At 41.6% G+C, this 22,697-nt stretch overlaps 1 protein-coding gene across 1 annotated transcript in view; it reads left to right on the top strand.

Annotated features, from left to right (window-relative positions):
* Nucleotides 1-22,169, top strand: part of MINDY4B (MINDY family member 4B) — a 40,301-nt gene extending 18,132 nt beyond the window's left edge. Inside the window, exons 8-12 of the mRNA XM_068545628.1 lie at nt 1,382-1,452; nt 3,217-3,289; nt 4,192-4,353; nt 20,182-20,362; nt 22,027-22,169. Coding sequence (XP_068401729.1) covers nt 1,382-1,452; nt 3,217-3,289; nt 4,192-4,353; nt 20,182-20,362; nt 22,027-22,169 — 630 coding nt within the window. The remainder of the gene's footprint in view (nt 1-1,381; nt 1,453-3,216; nt 3,290-4,191; nt 4,354-20,181; nt 20,363-22,026) is intronic.
* Nucleotides 22,170-22,697: the final 528 nt, after the last annotated feature.

Raw genomic sequence — 22,697 nt, 5'->3', positions numbered from 1 at the left:
TGGATTCCTGTGGTTTTTTTTTTTTTTTTTTAACATCTTTATTGGAGTATAATTGCTTTACAATGGTGTGTTAGTTTCTGCTTTATAACAAAGTGAATCAGTTATACATATACATATGTTCCCATATCCCCTCCCTCTTGCATCTCCCTCCCACCCTCCCTATCCCACCCCTCTAGGTGGTCACAAAGCACAGAGCTGATCTCCCAGTGCTATGCGGTTGCTTCCCACTAGCTATCTATTTTACGTTTGGTAGTGATTCCTGTGGTTTTAAACCAACACGTCTGTGGTTGTCTGTTAAGGCAGCAACAGGAAACTGACACACAAGTGCTCTCCCTTGCCTCGGGCCCCACCTCTCCCCGTTTCCCTCACGCCCTGCCGTACACCCATTTGGGTTCCCATCTGGCTTCTGTGGGCACTGAAATTTCTTCTCCTGCCTGAAGATCCAGCCCCTGCAAGGGCACAGATAGTGAAGGGGACAAATTAATCCACAAAAGGAAAAGTGCATGCATTTTAGCAGAAGGCTTCCTAATATAATGCCTTTAAAGAAGAGGCTTTAAGCCTGGGCACTTTGAAAGCCAGCCAAGGAGCTTCTTTTCTGCAGGTAGAGTATTGACACAAAGCTAAGATAAGGCCAACCATTGAGAGGCCCTGAATGGGGATGGATTTTATCCTGGAGCTCACAGGGCACCTTTGGAAAGTTCGGAGCAGAAAAGTAACCTGGCCAAGAAAAGAGACAGGGAGAAGTGCCTTAGAGAGGGACAGACAGTAATTTTGCTGTGGTTCTAGCATGTTCTAAGAACTAAGGTAGGTCCTGTGCATTATTTCATTTAACTTTTGCAACAATCCTAGGAAAAGGGTATTTTTATCTACATTTGCAGATGAGATTGAGACTTAAAGAAGCTGGAGTCAGCATAGTAGAACTGGTTTTGAACTCAGGTTTGTATAACTCCAAAGCTATTTCTAGAAAGCTCCTCTGCTCCCCCTGAGTTTAAAAGGGTGATGAGGAAGGGTGCACTGACTGAGGGAGGCTGGATAAGGGCCAGCCAGAGTAGCTCTGAGGGACTGAGCTAGGATAGACACTGGAAAATGGAGAGGAAGTATACACTATGTCTTAGCCGTGATTCGAAGAGAAGCACATGATAGAAGTGGAGGAAAGAGAGGTTGAAAACCAAGAGAATGATGGTGCCATTGGCACGCCTGAAGCAAGGAAAGAGGATGCATCTGAGGGTGGACGTGACCTAGGGAAGCAGAGAGAGCTCCCACCGTCCTTTCGGCAGCTAGAAAAAAATCTCTCAGGTGTAAATCCTTGAATTCATGCCCACAGATACACAGAGATGCATCACGTTTATGCAAACGTGTTTTTCCTTTGTTTTTCGAATAGTTCAAAGGAGAAGGAAGCCATGGTGTCATCTTGTTTCTTTACAGTCTGATCTTCTCCAGAACGTTTGAAAGGTAAATTCTACAAATATTTGCACAGGTATTTCCTATAGCTCTGGGGTCACATAAACAATGCTCTCTTGTGTTGGAAAATATTTTCATGCCTTATTGGAAACATGAGTGCAGTTTTTTTCTAGTGGACACTCTTCTGTTGATGCATCCTTTCCTGTAGTTCAGTTTGGCCATATTCATGGGAGAGTGGATGTCATCAGAAAAGTTTGAATCTACTTTTCTAGCACAGTAGTAGGTTCCTTTTTCTTGTGGTTATAAATATTGGCAGATACCACTCAGGCTTATTTGTACAGTTTTTATAAATGAAAATATTTTATGATTTCTATGTACGATAAAATATATACCCACAAATATTTATTTCGTCCCTATGAAATGCAAAGCCCTGTTCTTGGCACTGTGGGAAATACAAATAAAAGAGGATATGGCCCTGACATCCTTGCAGGTTCCAATTTGGGAAAAACCAGGGGTACACAGAGAGACTGAGCAAGTCCCAGGTGGTACTTGACATGCCAAATGAAGTACAGAGACAATGAATCTTAACGGATTCCAGAGGAGGGAGGGGCCCCAACAGATAAGGTGGCCAAGGAAGGCTTCTGGGAAGAAACAGACTTTCTTCTGGACCCTGAGAAAAGGGTAAGCTTTTGAGAGTCAGAGAGAAACAGAGGGCCCCCAGAAAGGAAGAATTTCAAGCCTTGAAGCAGTGTTCCTGAAAACTTGTCTTTTGCATATCATACTTTTATGACCTATATTATTATTTGCTTAACAATGTCCTTAAATCAACACACACTTGGGACTTCCCTGGTAGTCCAGTGGTTAAGACTGTGCTTCCACTGCAGGGGAGGCACGGTTTCAATCGCTGGTCGGGGAACTAAGACCCCGCATGCTGTGTGGCACGGCCAAAAAATAAATAAAAGAAAAAGAATTCAAAATCAACAGACATTTAAATATCATCCTCTTCTTAAACATTAATATCCTCTAAATCATGTATTTGCTGTGCTAAAGAAAAAACTGTGTGAAACACATCACTGTAAAATTTTTTAAATGCTCCTATCTATACCACCTAACATCATGCCATAATTTAGGAAACGCTGCCCTGAATTATATCTGACGCTTGACCCACGTCTTTAGGTCTTATTCACGGAAGTGCTTGACCTTCCAGGCCTGTGAACAGGTTCGTTCAAGAACACATACAGCCCACATAACTCAGCATCTCCCTCTGGGTGACAACACGAGCACTTTCCACCTCGATATTATACTGTCCTGGATGGAACCCTGACCCCTTGGCCCTGGTGAAACAGTAGAGGCTGCAGCCAAGACATGGGCTTAACTCCCCAGCTGGTGGCTTCCACTTGAACAGTCTGGTCAACTCTGCCTTGGGCCAGCACTCTCTGGAGGGGTCACGTGTCACCACCCTAAGCCAAGCGTCCCTCGGCCCTCAGCGCAAACAGTTTTGCTACAGAGCCCAGCACCCGCACGGAGCCCACACCCAGGGATTCTAACGTGTGAGATCTGTCGCTTCGTCCTCCTCCCTGACCACTTAATCGCTGGCTTCCCCCAACGGCATCCAGAGCTTGCCCAATCACCTCTGCAGCTGCAGTCCTAGAAGCTTTCCCAGCGACAGATGGAAACATGCCAGGCACATGGGAAGGACAGTGGCCAGGCAAAAGCCCAAGCAACTGCTGCTGTGCGTTGCGGGCTGGCGGGAGGAGAGGCTGCATGTCCCTGGAACACCGTCTGTGAGTGCTGATGGCTCCTCCCGCTCTGCAGGCTTCAGAAGGACCTGGACGTCTCCACCACTCCTTTGCTACGACCAAATGCTGGAGGTTTCCTGTGCAGGCAGGTGGGTTGGAAGACTTTGCCTTTTTTTTTTTTTTTTAAATTAATTAATTTATTTATTTATGGCTGTGTTGGGTCTCCGTTTCTGCGCGAGGGCTTCCTCTAGTCGCGGCGAGCGGGGGCCACTCTTCATCGCGGTGCGCGGGCCTCTCACTATCGCGGCCTCTCTCGTTGCGGAGCACAGGCTCCAGACGCGCAGGCTCAGTAGCTGTGGCTCACGGGCCCAGCGGCTCCGCGGCATGTGGGATCTTCCCAGACCAGGGCTCGAACCCGTGTCCCCTGCATTGGCAGGCAGACTCTCAACCACTGCGCCACCAGGGAAGCCCCGACTTTGCCTTTTTATTGTAGCATCTCAATTAGGCTTTTTTTTTTTTTTTTCCTTTCAACTAAGTATATTCTCTCCTTAAGTGAAGAGTGATCAAATTATCTTTGAAAAACTAAGATGCTCCCCTGAGTTTGTTATCAGATTCTATCTTTCCACTTTCCATTACAGTCCTTTCTAGTTTACCTCTGAGAGCCTGCCATCCCTGAGATTCTAGAAACGTTAGAAAATATCTTGACAAGACCCCCCAGGAGTCCCTAATAACTGAAAGAAAAGCACTATAAAAACTTCTTAGCTTCTTGCAGCTTAAATCACAACTATGGAAACCAAAGTTTAAAAAATATATGAAGGGAGGAAGGGCCCATGGGGAGTTATGGGGCATGGCTCAAGAAAAAAAAATCAATAAACTCCTGTTTTAAGACTACCAAACATTCATGACATACGTCTTCCCAGAATTATATATTGTGGGATTTCATTCTTTTCACTAAAAATGATACATTTTATGATTGTTAAAAGAAAAAAGAAATTAAGTCCTTGTGTCAGCACTACCTGAAATGTAAATATTTGTAAAATGTGTCATCTAGGCAGTTTTGAACATGATTTTAACTGGAAGAGCAAGTCCACACGTCTTTAACGGCTATCAGGAAGGAAAGTCTCAGGAAATGTTATGTGGGGTCCTGACCCGCAGTGACATCGGCTATTTGCAGTGGCGTAAGGACACTTCAGAGGATGATAGACTTGCACAGGTGAGTGTGTCCCAATTCTCAACCACACCACCAGAGTGTCACTGTTTGGACAAGGCAATTCAAATCGGAGCTTACTTTTTCCTTTACTACTTTCCTGCCTGCCTTCCACTTGCACATATAGACACACATGGAGATTTTTCAGCATCTAAATGGAAATATCCAAGTTTACTTGCTTCATATTTTACTTTATATATTTTTATGTATACAGAGTATAGGTAATATAAGTAATATGCAAATAATTTTTAAACAATACTTGAAATATACAAATAAAGTCTCCTGGCATCCCCACTCATCAGAAATCAATACTGCCAGCAGAGAATGGTTATCTGCCCAACCGTTTATTATGCAAACATGAATGCATATATTCTATCTATTGCTCAAAGCTTTAAAAAAAAATAACTGAAAAAAAAAGGGAATCCCACTTACGAAACACCTCTCAAAAAGCTTTCTAGCTCAGGGGATGTACAACCTCTGACAACCAGAAAGTAGACTGTGCTGTTGAAAAGCACAGCCAGAGAATTAAGTAAGATGTGGTTCTGTAAAAACAACCAGGAGAGAGAGTAAGGAAGCAAGCATACCCACCCAAACCACAAATCAAAGATGCTTCTGTGATATAGTCACAAAAATTTCATTATAAAACCCAGGGAAGGCAAGGCAGATTCTATGAAAAACAACACTTCTTTGGAGCGGCCCTAACACTAGCTGGGATGGAATTCAATGTGATGGTGACAAACCCCCCCAGGCTCACCATCCACCAGCAACAAATGAGGCCCCATTGCTCAGAGCCTGTCCTTCACTCTCCTGGTTCCAGCTCAAAATCCCTTTCAACGTACAGGGATTTACACTTTATCATGTCCTTTTATATCCATAGCTTCATCTGTCTTTCCTCCTACTGTTGGCTCCAGCTACAATGCGTTAATCATGAAATCAGCATCTCACAACACATACAAATCACTTCTGATAGCATTGGGAACGTAGTGTCTGACTTTCACAGAATTAGTATATTTTGTGTACAAGTGTGTCTTAAAAGTTTACCTAGTATTCCTTGAGTTTGGAATCTAGTCCATCATAGAAAAATGACACCAGAAACTAACATAACATTGTAAATCAACTATACTTCAATTTAAAAAAAGAAAAAGAAAAAATGAGAAGTGACAGATAAGCTAAAAGCAAAAGAAATGAACCCAATCCCATCACCCAGGGTCAATCCTCTCAGAAATGCTTCCTTCTCTTTCTCATATAAATATGTTCTATTCTACTCCTCTGAACCCTGCCTTTCTCATTTAACACTAACGTCCTTATATGCCAATGAATATATATCCTTCACCACATTTAATGGATGCAAAGATTTGCACTGTATGAATGTGAAGACTGTACTTTGAATATGCCCTAGACAGAGAATGGATTTGTTATCATTATACAGTTCCTAATCGTTTGTTCTAGACAATTTGGGAATTCATGTTAGAATTTGATATATATATATATATAATGACAAGGACAACTAAGCCAGAAATAGGGGACTTACAGGTTTCATTTTACATATTTTTCTTTTCTTTCACCCATGCATGGTCACTTGAGGTCCATGGTAAAGCACTCTGTACCTATCAGAGCCCAATAACAGGCCAAGACTCAGTCTGGTAGGATACACTGGGGGCAAGTTTCAAGGAGTGAGGGTGCAAAAACCACAACAATTTTAGTGCTGTGTCTACTATTACAAAGCTCTTTCACAATATTATTTCACTGTATCCTCATTTTAAACTACAAAGCTTTAAAAGTGTTTCTCATAGTTCTGTCATTTAATTAGGTAATTCAAAAGCTTTGTCATATCTTCGCACCACCTCTGCTGTTATTTGCTTAATATTTTCCTTTAAATCAACTCACTTTTACAATTTGAATCTAATGTTTTCTGCAGCAGTAATACAAACTATGGACTTGATATGCTATTTTTTTCTAATACATATTAAATAAATAAGTAAACATGTTTTGTTTTAAAGTTCACTCCTTGTGCCCTGACTTCCGTGCCACATGCCACCAAGGGGCACGTGCACCATACTTTAGAAACCTGGTGTAAAAGTGGGGAGGTTCCCCTAACACGTGGAAAACAGCCCTGTCCTGGGAACCAGGAGACTTGGCTGGAGGCCTTGCCCTGCCACTCACAGAAGTGTGACTTGGGCCAGTCCCTTACCTGCTCTGAGCCTGCTTCCTCATCCACAGACTAATGTCCTAACACTTGCCCTGCAACCACATGACTGATGCGAACAGCAAACAAAATCGTGAATGCTGAAGCCTGTTTGGAAAGCCCGAATGACCTCTCCACACATAAGGCTTTATAATAGATGATAAGGAATAACAGTAGAGTGTTTTATTCAGCCATGTTCATTCAGCATCTATTGATTGTGAGATTCTGTGTCCAATACAAAGAGGAGTTATACATGGGCCAATACCACATACGTAAACTGAGTGCTATAGGAAGGCTAGGCAATAAAAGCTAAATAACAGCGATCTTGACACTGGCTGCACATTGAAATCACCTGGAGAGTTTTGTTTTTTCAAGCGACTTTATTTTTTTAGAGCAGCTTTAAGCTCTCGGTAAAACTGAGTGGAAAGTATTTACAAAGATTTCCATGTATCCCCTATCCCTACACAGGCATGGCCTCCACATTATCAGTATCCATCACCAGAGTGGTACATTTGTTACAACTGATGAACCTACACTGACATATCGCTATCGTCCAAAGTCCATAGTTTACATTAGGGTTCACTCTTGGTGTTTACATTCTATGGGTTTGGACAAAGGTACAATGACATGTATCCACCATTATAGCATCATACAGAGTAGTTTCACTGCCCTAAAAATCCTCTGTGCCCTGCTGTGCAACCCTCCGTCCCCTCCAACCCCAGCCACCAATGATCTTTTTACTGTCTCCATAGTTTTACCTTTTCCAGAAGGTTACCTAGTTAGAATCATAGAGTATGTAGCCTTTTCAGATTGGCTTCTTTCACTTAATACTATGCATTTAAATTTCCTCCATGTATTTTCACAGTTTGATACCTCATTTCTTTATAGCACTGAATAATATTCCATTGGAATATTGTGAGTAACATTTCATTGAACAAATATTATTCTACTGATAAACCATGGTTTACTTATCCATTCACTTACAAAAGATATCTTGGCTGCTTCCAAGTTTTGGTAATTATGAATAAAGCTGCTATAAACATCCGTGTGCAGGTTTTTTGTGTGGATGTAAGTTTTCAACTCCTTTGGGTAAATACCAAGGAGGGCAAATGCTAGATCATATGGTATGTTTAGTTTTGTAGGAAACTACCAAAGTGCCTTCCAAACTGGCTGTGCCGTTTTACATTCCTACCAGCAATGGATGAGACATCCTGTGGCCCTACATCCTTGCCAGCATTTGGTATTGTCAGTGTTCTGGATTTCGGCCATTCTAATAGGTGTGTAGTGGTATCTCAATTATTGGGTTTTTTTTTTTTGCATTGCCCTGATAATATTATAGTATATGGTATGGAACATCTTTGCATATACTTATTTGCCATCTGTCTGTCTTCTTTGGTGAGGTGTCTGTTAGTCTTTGGTCCACTTGTGGAGCTTTTAAAACTATCAATGCCCAGGTCACCCTCCAGAACAGTATCAACTACACGTGTGTAGGACCTGTGTGCTCACACCCAGCCCCACACTTACAAGGTGCTGCACTTGGTTTGATGCTCTGTTGTCACTGCCTTAAAATTCTTAACACTTTTTCAACAAAGGCCTCCACTTTTTCATTTTGTACTGGACCCGACAAATTGTACAGCCTTGTCCTACCCAATGACTCTGTTTATCTGGCCTGGAGAGCACCTGGGCATTGAATTTTTTTTAAGTCCTCAGGTGATTCTAATGTGCATCCAAGGCTAGAAACCTCTGTTCTGGAACAGGGCTGCTTAACCTCAGCACTACTGATATTTTGGACTGGATAATTCTTTGTGATGGGGGCTGTCCTGTGCATTATGGGATGTTTAGCAGCATCCTGGCTTTTACCCACTATGCCCCCCGCCCAGCGTGACAACCAAAAATGTCTTCAGACATTGCCAAATGTCCCCTGGGGGACAAAACTGCCCTGACTGAATCACTGCTCTAAAAAACGGAAAAAAAAAAAAAAAAATCTCGTTTGGCTTAGCTGATTAAATCCATGGTGTGCAGAACTGGAAAACTAGCTATTTCAACTGAAATTACAAGAAAGAGTATCTCCTTTCAATCAGTATCAGAAAGGTTGACAGCTTTCTATTCCTTTTTACCTTTTGCAAGGCTTTCAGGGCAAGTTTCAAACCTTATCTTAAATTAAAATTAAACAGGTGTTTGCTAAATAGCTACTAAGCTGCTCCAACAAAAGAAACTATATCAAAGGCTACGCGCCCCACCACCACCACCCCCGCCCCTGCTCCAAGAAAGAGAGTGAGATAGAGAGAGAGAGAGAGAGAGAGAGAGAGAGAGAGAGAGCCTCAGAGAGTCAAGAATTCACAGCAATCCAGTGCTACCATTTTCCCTGGATCGCATTTCTTTTGATACAAGTCAGCTCTGACCAATAGTGCTACTAAATCATGCTCTAAAGAAAAATACCTGCAGAGCCTAAAATATCCTCCAATAATAAAGTGGGTGTTTGTTGGGACCTTAAAGTCAATCAAGAGGCCGAGGCCTAAGGTTAAAAAAATAAATAAATAAATAAGAGCTTTCCTGCCGGGAAGAGGGCAAAATGTACCCGACCTCAGGACCACCGTCCAAAGGCCTGCTCACAAATTGGAAGTAGGGCAAAGGATGGCGACAGGCCAGGTTAGCTTTTAAATCTACATAGAAATCACATCTACAAAGCTCCCATCTTTTCGAAAAGTGACTAATGTGGCTTTTCATCCTTTCTTCTTAGTGTCAGTGTTCTCTCCCCAGGGAGAGGCCTATGAATCCTGCCCGCGGTAAAAATTGCCTGAAATTGTACACTAATGGCTTGAAACCCGGAGGATGTTTATTATGTTGTCTCTAACGTGCACTTGAAGCTTGGTTTCAGAACAAATGTATTAAAGAGCAAATATAGGCTGGTAGGTAGTATTCTTACTTGAACTGCTGAGATATATGACTATTAGGCATCCACATGTGTACACATAAAGTTTATTTAATCTGAAGGTGCTTTTTTATTTTCTATAGCAGCTCATTATATTCCAGGATAAAAGCAATCTACAACTCATCTATTATTATTAAAATAATTTTTACATAGAATGACTTTATGTATATAAGAATTTTATATTTTCTCATCATCCTTGAAGACGGTATTTTTTAAAGCTCATTTAGTCATTATATTGCCAACAGCCACTTGTGTAGAGCACATACTGTGTGCCAGGCTCTCTCTAAGCCACTGGTAATGATATCTTCTTTCATTTAATCCTCACTTCCACTCAAAGTTATAATCAGTGTTAGTTCAAGTGCACTGGCTGTTGTTTGGTCATTCATTTTAGAGATGAGAAAATCCAGACTGAGAAAAGTATAGGAAGTTGCCCTAGGCCACCAGCTAGGGAAGTGTCAGAGCCAGGGTTCTGATCCCAGGCCCAGCTACATCCAAAGGCCCCTTCAGCCCACCGTGCCACGTTGCCTGTCATGATCATCTTGGCTTGTTTTCTGATAAAGTGGTAAATACAAAATGCCAGTTCTTGGCATTATATCATCAGAAGTACTTTCGTAATCGATCGCATCAATGTATTGACATAGAGATGTAGATCTGTACTACATAGTCTGTAAGATCAGTCACAGGTACACTGCTGCTGAACCACAACAGTTAGATGGTAGCCAAATCATGGCTCAGTTTTAGAATGCATGACGGCTGTGCTCAACATCTAGAACTTTATCCCCTGACTTCCAGGTTAAAGCAGTGGTGAGTTTGAGTTGACCATGAACTGCAGGTACTGGTAGCACGTACCCTTTCAAGTATCCGTTACCCTTCACCTGTGGTTTGTCAGACCACATCTCTCACTTATGTGCTAGAAGGACAAGCTCAGTGGCACTCAGAGACGTGCTAACCAGAAGCCCCATCTGACTGCAGTGCATACAGATGTCTAGTATTTCATAACGTTTTATCATAGAACTTCTTGCAGAACAGCAATTTGCTCAGAAAAGAACCAGATGTGGTTCTAGGACAATGCTTTAAGCATCACTGGATTGAGGCTCTCACAGTCGCTCCCCTCCCTTTCTGCTCTGAGGCATAGTGACTCTGCACAGGACACGTGAATATGCCAAAAGCATATAGGTTTAAGCATTTTATGGGTATTTAGGGACTCCCGCCTAGGGTGGGTGCTCTACATCAGAAGATTCTATGTAGGCACTGGTAATAGAAACCTAATATAAGGTTTCTGAGTTCAAAAGAAAACCAACGTGCTGCCTGACAGATTCTGCTGTCGAGGTGAAACCCCTCCTGTACCACTGCATCTGTCTTCCCGAAGCGAATCTCTTCTTACTCGGTGACAAAATTGCAGAGATTGCAAAAACACACGTCTTTCAGTCCCAATGTCACAGCCCAGTAGGTGAGATTAAAAAATAAAAAAGGAGCTCTCATTAGATGACATGGCAGGGCCCCCAGAGCCCAGCAGACGGATGGTTCCTGCAGCACACAGCCAGCTCCCCTCAGGATGAGGCACTATTTTGAAGCCTCCCGTCACTTTTCTATTTGAAGGTACAGGTTTGAGTGTGAGGTTCCAATACCTAAGTGAGAACATAAAGCAGTTGGAGTCTAACACCATCTGGAAAGCCTTAGGAGGTTCACATTACCTTCGCACCTGCCACAGAGAAGAAAAATCAACTCTGGTTTTTAGAAGGGACTGAAGCCATTTAGGTCTTGCTGGATTTATTCCCCCAGCAGCCCTGGCAGAGCACATCACCATCCGAGTGCTACCCTCTTCCCTCTTTACATTTTCCCTTTAAAGAGACTGATAGGAAGATATCCAAGCCTAAAAGTACCAGATGAAGCTCGACCCACTGTTCTCTACCACTGAGTCACCGAGGTAGTGCCCTGCAAACATGACAACATCCCTGCAAACTCACTGAGAGAAGTTACATCAACTCAAGTTCCAGGTGGCAGAGATGAGAGCCAGACCCCAAACAGTCATGCACACAAATTGTCACCAGGAATCAGCAAAGAAAACACGACATTTCCAAAACCTTTCTCCGGTTCAGATCACCGGCTGGGGGCCTTGGGACTTCAACATCACGCTCGCTGTGCAAAGGCAGACTGTAAGAGCCATTGTTCTAGACGGCGGCATAAGAAAGAATTACGTGGACTCCATCCTCATCCTCTGGTGCTTAGAATTGTCCCATCTTTCTTCCTATCTTCATAACTTTACACTAAATGGTACATGTGTGGAAGGCTTGATTGCTGCATGTAAGGCTGAACACACTGGGCTTATAACACTATGAGTGAATTTAAGGAGAAAGGTATTTTATTTATAGCACCACTGTATCACAATTTAATTTCCTTCTTACCATGGCAACATGAGGCAACACACACAAATTCTGCATTGGTGGAATCTCACCAATAAAACATATTTAGAATCCTCCTTTGGGGGAGCTTAGCTGATAAATTGTGTCTACCCCAAAGCAATACAAATTCTTTTTTTTTTTGAATTTTATCTTATTTATTTTTTAATACAGCAGGTTCTTATTAGTTATCCATTTTATACACATCAGTGTATACATGTCAATCCCAATCGCCCAATTCATCACACCACCACCACCACCCCCTGCCACTTTCCCCCCTTGGTGTCCATACATCTGTTCTCTACATCAGTGTCTCAACTTCTGCCCTGCAAACCAGTTCATCTGTACCATTTTTCTAGGTTCCATATATATGCGTTAATATACGATATTTGTTTTTCTCTTTCTCACTTACTTCGCTCTGTATGACAGTCTCTAGATCCATCCACGTCTCTACAAATGACCCAATTTCATTCCTTTTTATGGCTGAGTAATATTCCATTGTATATATGTACCACATCTTCTTTATCCATTCGTCTGTAGATGGGCATTTAGGTTGCTTCCATGAATGGCTACTGTAAATAGTGCTGCAATGAACATTGGGGTGCATGTGTCTTTTTGAATTATGGTTTTCTCTGGGTATATGCCCAGTAGTGGGATTGCTGGGTCATATGGTAATTCCATTTTTAGTTTTTTAAGGAACCTCCATACTGTTCTCCATAGTGGCTGTATCAATTTACATTCCCACCAACAGTGCAAGAGGGTTCCCTTTTCTCCACACTCTCTCCAGCATTTGTTGTTTGTAGATTTTCTGATGATGCCCATTCTAACTGGTGTGAGGTGATACCGCATAGTAGTTTTGATGTGTATTTCTCTAATAATTAATGATGTTGAGCAACTTTTCATGTCCTTCTTGCCCATCTGTATGTCTTCATTGGAGAAATGTCTACTTATGTCTTCTGCCAATTTTTTGATCGGGTTGTTCATTTTTTTAATATTGAGCTGCATGAGCTGCTTATAAATTTTGGAGATGAATCCTTTCTCCGTTGATTCGTTTGCAAATATTTTCTCCCATTCTCAGGGCTGTCTTTTCATCTTGTTTGTAGTTTCCTTTGCTTTGCAAAAGCTTTTAAGTCTCATTAGGTCCCATTTGTTTCTTTTTGTTTGTATTTCCATTACTCTAGGAGGTGGATCAAAAAAGATCTTGCTGTGATTTATGTCAAAGAGTGTTCTTCCTATGTTTTCCTCTAAGAGTTTTATAGTGTCTGGTCTTATATTTAGGCCTCTAATCCATTTTGAGTTTATTTTTGTGTATGGTGTTAAGGAGTGTTCTAATCTCATTCTTTTACATGTAGCTGTCCAGCTTTCCCAGCACCACTTACTGAAGAGACTGTCTTTTCTCCATTGTATATCCTTGCCTCCTTTGTCATAGATTAGTTGACCATAGTTGCGTGGGTTTATCTCTGGGCTTTCTATCCTATTCCATTAATCTATGTTTCTGTTTTTGTGCCAGTACCATACTGTCTTGATTACTGCAGCCTTGTAGTATACTCTGAAGTCAGGGAGTCTGATTCCTCCAGCTCCGTTTTTTTCCCTCAAGACTGCTTTGGCTATTCGGGGTCTTTGGTGTCTCCATACAAATTTTAAGACTTTTTGTTCTACTTCTATAAAAAACGCCATTGGTAATTTGATAGGGATTGCACTGCATCTGTAGATTGCTTTGGGTAGTAGAGTCACTTTCACAATATTCATTCTTCTAATCCAAGAACATGGTATATCTCTCCATCTGTTTGTATCATCTTTAATTTCTTTCATCAGTGTCTTATAGTTTTCTGCATACAGGTCTTTTGTCTCCGTAGGTAGGTTTATGCCTAGGTATTTTATTCCTTTTATTGCAATGGTAAATGGGAGTGTTTCCTTCATTTCTCTTTCAGATTTTTCATCATTAGTGTATAGGAATGCAAGAGATTTCTGTGCATTAATTTTGTATCCTGCAACTTTGCCAAATTCATTGATTAGCTCTAGTAGTTTTCTGGTGGCATTTTTTAGGATTCTCTATGTATAGTATCATCTCATCTGCAAACAGTGACCGTTTTACTTCTTCTTTTCCAATTTGTATTACTTTTATTTCTTTTTCTTCTCTGATTGCCATGACTAGGACTTCCATAACTATGCTGAATAATAGTGGTGAGAGTGGACATCCTTGTCTTGTTCCTAATCTTAGAGGAAATGCTTTCAGTTTTTCACCATTGAGAATGATGTTTGCGGTGGGTTTGTCATATACGGCCTTTATTATGTTGAGGTAGGTTCCCTCTATGCCCACTTTCTGGAGAGTTTTTATCATAAATGGGTGTTGAATTTTGTCAAAAGCTTTTTCTGCATCTACTGAGATGATTGTATGGTTTTTATTCTTCAGTTTGTTCATATGGTGTATCACATTGACTGATTTGTATATATTGAAGAATCCTTGCATTCCTGGGATAAACCCCACTTGATCATGGTGTATGATCCTTTTAATGTGTTGCTGGATTCTGTTTGCTAGTGTTTTGTTGAGGATTTTTGCATCTATATTCATCAGTGATATTGGTCTGTAATTTCCTTTTTTTGTACTACCTTTGATTTTGGTATCAGGCTGATGGTGGCCTCATAGAATGAGTTTGGGAGTGTTCCTTCCTCTGCAATTTTTTGGAAGAGTTTCAGAAGGATGGGTGTTAGCTCTTCTCTAAATGTTTGATAGAATTCACCTGTGAAGCCATCTGGTCATGGACTTTTGTTTGTTGGAAGATTTTTAATCAGAGTTTCTATTTCATTACTTGTGATTGGTCTGTTCATATTTTCTATTTCTTCCTGGTTCAGTCTTGGAAGGTTATACCTTTCTAAGAATTTGTCCATTTCTTCCAGGTTGTTCATTTTATTGGCATAAAGTTGCTTGTAGTAGTCTCTTAGGATGCTTTGTGTTTCTGCGGTGTCTGTTGTAACGTCTCCTTTTTCATTTCTAATTTTATTGATTTGAGTCCTCTCCCTCTTCTTCTTGATGAGTCTGGCTAATGGTTTATCAATTTTGTTTATCTTCTCAAAGAACAAACTTTTAGTTTTATTGATCTTTGCTATTGTTTTCTTTGTTTTTATTTCATTTATTTCTGCTCTGATCTTTATGATTTCTTTCCTTCTGCTAACTTTGGGTTTTGTTTATTCTTCTTTCTCTAGTTACATTAAGTGTAAGGTTAGATTATTTATTTGAGATTTTTCTTGTTTCTTGAGGTAGGTTTGTATTGTTATAAACTTCCCTCTTAGAACTGCTTTTGCTGCATCCCATAGGTTTTGGATCATTGTGTTTTCGTTGTCATTTGTCTCTAGGTATTTTTTGATTTCCTCTTTGCTTTCTTCAGTGATCTCTTGGTTATTTAGTAACGTATTATTTAGCCTCCATGTGTTTGTGCTTTTTACGTTTTTTTTTTTTTTTTCCCCTGTAATTGATTTCTAATCTCATAGTGTTTTGGTCAGAAAGGATGCTTGATATGATTTCAATTTTCTTAAATTTACTGAGGCTTGATTTGTGACCCAAGATGTGATCTATCCTGGAGAATGTTCCATGTGCACTTGAGAAGAAAGTGTAATCTGCTGTTTTTGGATGGAATGTCCTATAAATATCAATTAAATCTATCTGGTCTATTGTGTCATTTAAAACTTGTGTTTCCTTATTAATTTTCTGCTTGGATGATCTTTCCATTGGTGTAAATGAGGTGTTAAAGTCCCCCACTATTATTGTGTTACTGTCGATTTCCTCTTTTATAGCTGTTAGCAGTTGCCTTATGTATTGAGGCACTCCTGTGCTGGGTGCATATATATTTATAATTATTATATATTCTTCTTGGATTGATCCCTTGATCATTATGAAGTGTCCTTCCTAGTCTCTTGTAACATTCTTTATTTTAAAGTCTATTTTATCTGATATGAGTATTGCTACTCCAACTTTCTTTTGATTTCCATTTGCATGGAATATCTTTTTCCATCCCCTCACTTTCAGTCTGTATGTGTCCCTAGGTCTGAAGTGGGTCTCTTGTAGACAGCATATATATGGGTCTTGTTTTTGTATCCATTCAGCCAGCCTGTGTCTTTTGGTTGGAGCATTTGTTCCATTCACATTTAAGGTAATTATCGATATGTATGTTCCTATTACCGTTTTCTTAATTGTTATGGGTTTGTTTTTGTAGGTCCTTTTCTTCTCTTGTGTTTCCCACTTAGAGAAGTTCCTTTGGCATTTGTTGTAGAGCTGTTTTGGTGGTGCTGAATTCTCTTAGCCTTTGCTTGTCTGTAAAGCTTTTGATTTCTCCATCGAATCTGAGTGAGATCCTTGCTAGGTAGAGTAATCTTGGTTGTAGGTTCTTCCCTTTCATCACTTTAAATATATCATGCCACTCCCTTCTGGCTTGTAGAGTTTCTGCCTAGAAATCAGCTGTTAACCTTATGGGAGTTCCCTTGTATGTTATTTGTCGTTTTTCCCTTGTTGCCTTCAATAATTTTTCTTTGTCTTTAATTTTTGTCAATTTGATTACTATGTGTCTCCGCATGTTTCTCCTTGGGTTTATCCTGCCTGGGACTCTCTGCACTTCCTGGACTTGAGTGGCTATTTCTTTTCCCATGTTAGGGAAGTTTTCAACTATAATCTCTTCAGATATTTTCTCTGGTCCTTTCTCTCTTCTCCTTCTGGGACCCCTATAATGCGAATGTTGTTGCATTTAATGTTGTCCCAGAGGTCTCTTAGGCTGTCTTCATTTCTTTTCATTCTTTTTTCTTTATTCTGTTCTGCAGCAGTGGATTCCACCATTCTGTCTTCCAGATCACTTTTCCATTCTTCTGCCTCAGTTATTCTGCTATTGGTTCCTTCTAGTGTATTTTTCATTTCAGTTATTGCATTGTTCATCTCTGTTCGTTTGTTCTTTAATTCTTCTAGGTGTTTGTTCTTTAATTCTTCTAGGTCTTTGTTAAACATTTCTTGCACTTCTCGATCTTTGCCTCCATTCTTTTTCTGAGGTCCTGGATCATCTTCACTATCATTATTCTGAATTCTTTTTCTGGAAGGTTGCCTATCTCCACTTCATTCAGTTGTTTTTCTGGGGTTTTATCTTGTTCCTTCATCTGGTACATAGCCCTCTGCCTTTTCATCTTGTCTATCTTTGTGTGAATGTGGTTTTTGTTCCACAAGCTGCAGGATTGTAGTTCTTCTTGCTTCTGCTGTCTGCCCTCTGGTGGATGAGGCTATCTAAGAGGCTTGTGCAAGCTTCCTGATGGGTGGGGCTGAGTTCCCTCCCTGTTGGTTGTTTGGCCTGAGGCAACCCAACACTGGAGCCTACCTGGGCTCTTTGGTGGGGCTAATGACAGAGTCTGGGAGGGCTCACGCCAAGGAGTACTTCCCAGCACTGCTGCTGCCAGTGTCCTTGCCCCGTAGTGAGCCACAGCCACTCCCCGCCTCTGCAGGAGACCCTCCAACACTAGCAGGTAGGTCTGGTTCAGTCTCCTATGGGGTCACTGGTCCTTCCCCTGAGTCCCGATGTGCACACGACTTTGTGTGTGCCCTCCAGGAGTGGAGTCTCTGTTTCCCCCAGTCCTGTCGAAGGCCTGCAATCAAATCCCACTAGCCTTCAAAGTCTGATTCTCTAGGAATTCCTCTCTCTGTTGCCAGACCCCCAGGTTGGGAAGCCTGACGTGGGACTCAGACCCTTCCCTCCAGTGGGTGGACTTCTGTGGTATAAGCGTTCTCCAGTTTGTGAGTCACCCACCCAGCAGTTATGAGATTTGTTTTTATTGTGATTGTGCCCCTCCTACCGTCTCATTGTGGCTTCTCCTTTGTCTTTGGATGTGGGGTATCTTTTTTGGTGAGTTCCAGTGTCTTCCTGTCGATGACTGTTCAGCATTTAGTTGTGATTCCCGTGCTCTCGCAAGAGGAGTAAACGCACGTCCTTCTACTCCACCATCTTGAACCCACATTACAAATTCTTAACAGAAGATTCCAGTCAAACAGATTACATGGTGCTCAGAGGAATGAAAAGGGCGTGATATTTGGCTGGGTTCCATTGGGAGGTGCTCAGTTTTGGTTTTGTGGGACTCCCTTTAAACCAGGTATGTTCTCAGCTGTAATCCGAAGGCTCACCCCTTGGAGTTAAAACCCAAAGTGCTGTGACAGACATTTTCCTCTTGACCAGAGTCTCTCAAGACAAGCGGGACTTTGCCTGCTTAGTGTGGGGTCTGTGGCTGGTCACTTTGGGTGCTGGAGATTGTTATATTTATGACTACTTCATTTTCCTCCTACTTTAATAAAATCTTGAGTAGCTTTGAGTTCAGGAAAGAAACCCATTGCATTGTTGCATAAAAGCACAACAGTGTGGTGTCAGCCCTTTGCGGAGTATGAATCTGAGCGCCTGTTGAATTTTGCCTACGTTACAAAGATTCCATGAAACAATATCATACAGTCTATTACATCCACCCACACATAATTTACAGGAAATTTCTTTGGTTTAAAATCAGCCAGAACATCGACCTGAAGTTCAAATGGAGTGGCTTTTTATTACAAACAGCCCTCAGTTTCCTAATTGGTTTATCCATGTGTTCCAACCTTAACAATCCCAAATCACATGGATCATATATTGATTACACATAACCTTAGTACAGGAGGTACCATCGCAAGAAGGCCTGAGAAAGAAAGAGCTTATTTTATAACAAATGAATGGTGACAGTGTTCTTTGGAACTTGGGGGTGGCTCCTGGAACGTAAACACATGGCGCTGCTTCAGTGGCACATCCTCTGTGTTTTATTTCCGACGTAGCCAGTGGGCGACTTGCCCCACGTTTGTTGTGTGAGAGGTTCATGTTATACTCAGCCCAGAGGGGCCAGTGCTGGTGTGGCAGATGAGCAACTCCTGCACCCACTATGAGCATATCCAGACTGGGGTGCTGGGCTTGCACCCCTTTTTCCAACTGTCAACTAAAACTGAGGTCATTTCTTTTAAACACAGTAATATAATTTTTCTCCAGTAGCTGAAGAGAAAAGCTTAAAGACAAAAGCACCTCTGATTCACCCACTCACCCACAACTGAAGAATTTAAACTCTAGAAAAAGGAAGAGATTTGAATAGAACTATTGAGAAATCAAAATGTCAAGTTATTAGCCTTTAGTACTTGGGTTTACAAAACACATGATCATTTTCTCAAAGATGGATTTTCCACACAAAAGAATTTGCTCCTGAGCACACAGGACAACTTGAAGGACTGAGAAGAAAAGAAACAGAACTGAATCCTTTTGTTATGGGAAGACGTGCCAGGGCTGAGGGTCCAGAGCTCTCCCTGGCATCGTGTGAAAATGATGGGGGTTTCCATGTAGCTCATGTTTGTCTCTTTAAGTAGAAAAAAAGAATTTTTTTTAACATTAATGAGTTTCAATGGCATTTAAAAAAATGTGCTTCCCTGCCTCTTCAAACAAAATGGGAGACATCATTAAGAAAAATACACTGTAATATCGAGATACCCTCAGGGGCTACTGCAGTGTGTAGGACCCTTTATTACGGCACCTCCCAGAGTGGTGTTTTTGTGAATCTAATGCACTACCTTGAAAATTCAAGGCTGAATTGACAGTTGCCTGGAAAAACCAGATAACAAGCTGCTTAAAACAGTGAACTTAACATTATAGGTAATATTAAACTAGTACACTCAGCTGTAAGTACCTCTTCACAATTGATCTACACGTTAACACGCAGATATATGTATATCTGTGTGAGTGTGAGGGTGTGTGTGTCCCCCTTATTTCCCAGAAGCTTTTTTCTGTATTCAAAATATTCACTGTTTCCATATTCTAAATAGTCTCTTTTTCCTATATTCTAAATGGTTAGTGCTGCCAGAATGACCACCTGCTGAATGAAATACTGTCCTACCTTGGGAATGGGGGTAAATACGCTAGCCAACAACAAAGACCACTTGACGTTCTCCTGTTCCACCCCTACATTTCTATTTCAGTTTATCTATTTATTCTCCACCTCCCTTCCAAACTGAACTGAGGTGGTCCCACCTCCTCCGTGAGCCCATCCCCAAAATGTTATAAAATACAATCCATGCAGAGAAAAACTGCAGCATCACCACCACGCCATTCATAAATGTAAATTCATTCATGATGAAGCTTTCGTTTGAAATCTTCCTTCACACACTGAGCCCTGCACAGCTCCCCGCGCAACGCCGAGCCCCCAAGCTGCTTTTTGATCCTGATGCCATATCAGCATCTTTCACAGTGTGGCCAAATCTCTATGTTCATCTGTATCCCCCTCTCCCCTTGCAGGTGGGCAGCATGCTGAAGACTCCCAAGTTACCTATTTGGCTGTGCAACATCAATGGAAATTACAGCGTCCTTTTTAGCACAAACAGGCAGCTGTTATCAGACTGGAAAGTGGAGCGCCTCTTTGAGCTGTACTTCTACAGTGGCCAGCCCGCACAGAACAAGCCTGCGCACCTTACCGTAGGTGAGCATTCCAGATCCCAAGTGCCCTGAGCTTTAATGTGCTCAGAGAGATGCAGCTACCGCCGGTTCACAGCTCATGCTAGCTCTGCAGGAAGGTGTAGAAGTGTGATCTCTGAAATGAAACCTAGGCATCGATCCCATGGGCCTAACCTAAGCATTGTAACGTGGGAATTCTAAACCTGCTTTAAATAAGGGTAGGGGGGTCTAGAAGTAGCACAGAGGAACCAACAACTTGTAGGTAAGAGAAAAAACAAAAGGTTGAGAGTCAGATTTCCAAAAAATCTTCCCTGGGGTCTTCTATCTGTGAGCACAAGGCATGTAATGCCCAAGGAAAGAACTAGAAAAACAAAGGGATAGGGGCAGGGAAGTTCCAATTGGTCTATTCTATCCCAAGAACAAACATCAGATGATCAATCATCCCGGGACATAGTAACGAAACTGAGAGGGCATTTGTGTTCAGATTAGTTCAAAAAGCATTTTTGAGGTCTACTAAGACGCAACCACCATGCCAGCCACTAGGAAAGCAACGATAACGAAGGCACAGTCCCAGCAAACCTTAGAGGTTCTGGTCCAAGGGCGACCACACAATCCATTTCAATTCCCACCATATTTTTTTAAACACATGAGGAAAAAAGACCAATCTTAAGATGTCTTTAAACATTAGCCTTTTGGACAAGGGAAAAACCACGATGAGACTGGGAGGCTGTATCTGGTACCTCGGCACCATAGATGGAGCCTTGTTGATTTGATGTCTGACTCTTTGCATTTAGTATCACAGGTCTGGTGTTAAGCAACTTTTCATCATTATGACTAAATCTGGAGAAGTATCTTAGTGACTGCTTTATCTGTGTAACTCCTAATTCTTTTTCTTTAATTATGAGAAATATCTATGTAGATATAGAGATATACATGAGCCCATTTCATTTAGTGGGACACTGACAATACATTCCTTAAAATATATTATCGTTTCTACTTCACTCTCTTCTTCGAGGAAAGCATCGTTTTTTGTTTTTATTAGCTCACATGCATGGCAAGCATTCTGTTCCGGGCTCTGCGTTGAAAACTTTACGTACACTATCTCATTCTCCCAACAGTCAGCTGAGGTAGATACTATGATATTTATTTTATGTAGAGGAAACTGAAGTGGCCAAAAAATGATTCCTAATTGAGTAAATGAGGCTGAGAGATATTAAGTACCCTTAAGTACCCTCTCAAGTTGGTCTCAATGTCATTTGAGACCAACCTGGGCCTGGAACTCAGTTCTTGACTACCTCATGAGAATACTTTGCCCTTCACCCCAAAATGCAAAGGTACTCTTAGAAGCATTGAGAAGTGGTAAGCTCTCTCTTTTCTTGTTTTTCCTGACAACATCCGGTGACCTACACCCGGCTCTACGTGTCCCATCTGGTGCTGGACCATGCCATTACATGTCATCAATATTCCGTTTCCAAAATCTACAACAACCCAGGTTATCATGGTCGTGTTTTGTATGGGGCGAGTCTAAATACCATCATCTACTAGAATCCCCCTCTGCTTACCCAGTTCTAGGAACACAGCTTGCTGAGCCCAACTCCTGCCCACCCATCCTACATTCCTTCCTTCCTGGCTTCCTCCAAAATGGTATACATAGGCTGGGGTCTAAATGCTGGCTGTTCCCCCCGACAGATACTCACTCCCATCACTGGGAAAGAGTCCGACATGAAGATGAACACAGGCCAGGAAGACGGTTTTCTCCAGTGGAGATGGCAATCAGAAGCAAGTGGAGAGAGGCCACCATCAACTGGAATGGAACTGTTCCCCTTTTCTAAAGAGAAAGCCAGGATGTGCATGACGTCTGAAGTGTCAGCACCTCTGGGATACAAAGCCTAATTGGGGGAGAGACCATCTCACATCTACATTCCTCATGCCGAAGCCCCACCAAACCCCGCCCCCCGTGAGCGTTCTGTTCTTTCTTTGGTCCTCTGTGAACTCTCTGCAGTTGCTATATCAGTGCTGTAGGAGACATACAGGCCACTTACTGCAGCACCTGGAACGTGTGTCCTCTATACTCACCTAGACTGGTGCCTTCATTTTTATTCAAAAGAGAAACTGAAGTCTCTTTCCTTCAAGTCCTCTCCAAATTCCTCTCTTCTCGGTGTGATTCTCCCTGGGGATTATGGAAGCAGGGAGCTAGCTTTCATTTGGGGATGAAGTCATCAGTAACACATCATCAGATTTTTAGTTATGGCAAGAACTCAAGCCTTCTCAAAGATTTCCTGGTATGAAGAGCATTCCCTTCCAAGGTTACATTTTGAGTGCCCACATTAGCAAGTTCTTGTCATTAAAATAGTAAATGG

The sequence above is a fragment of the Eschrichtius robustus genome, chromosome 6 (assembly GCF_028021215.1).
Source record: "Eschrichtius robustus isolate mEscRob2 chromosome 6, mEscRob2.pri, whole genome shotgun sequence".
NCBI classification, from domain to species: Eukaryota; Metazoa; Chordata; class Mammalia; order Artiodactyla; family Eschrichtiidae; genus Eschrichtius; species Eschrichtius robustus.
This window is presented reverse-complemented; position numbering and strand designations above follow the sequence as displayed.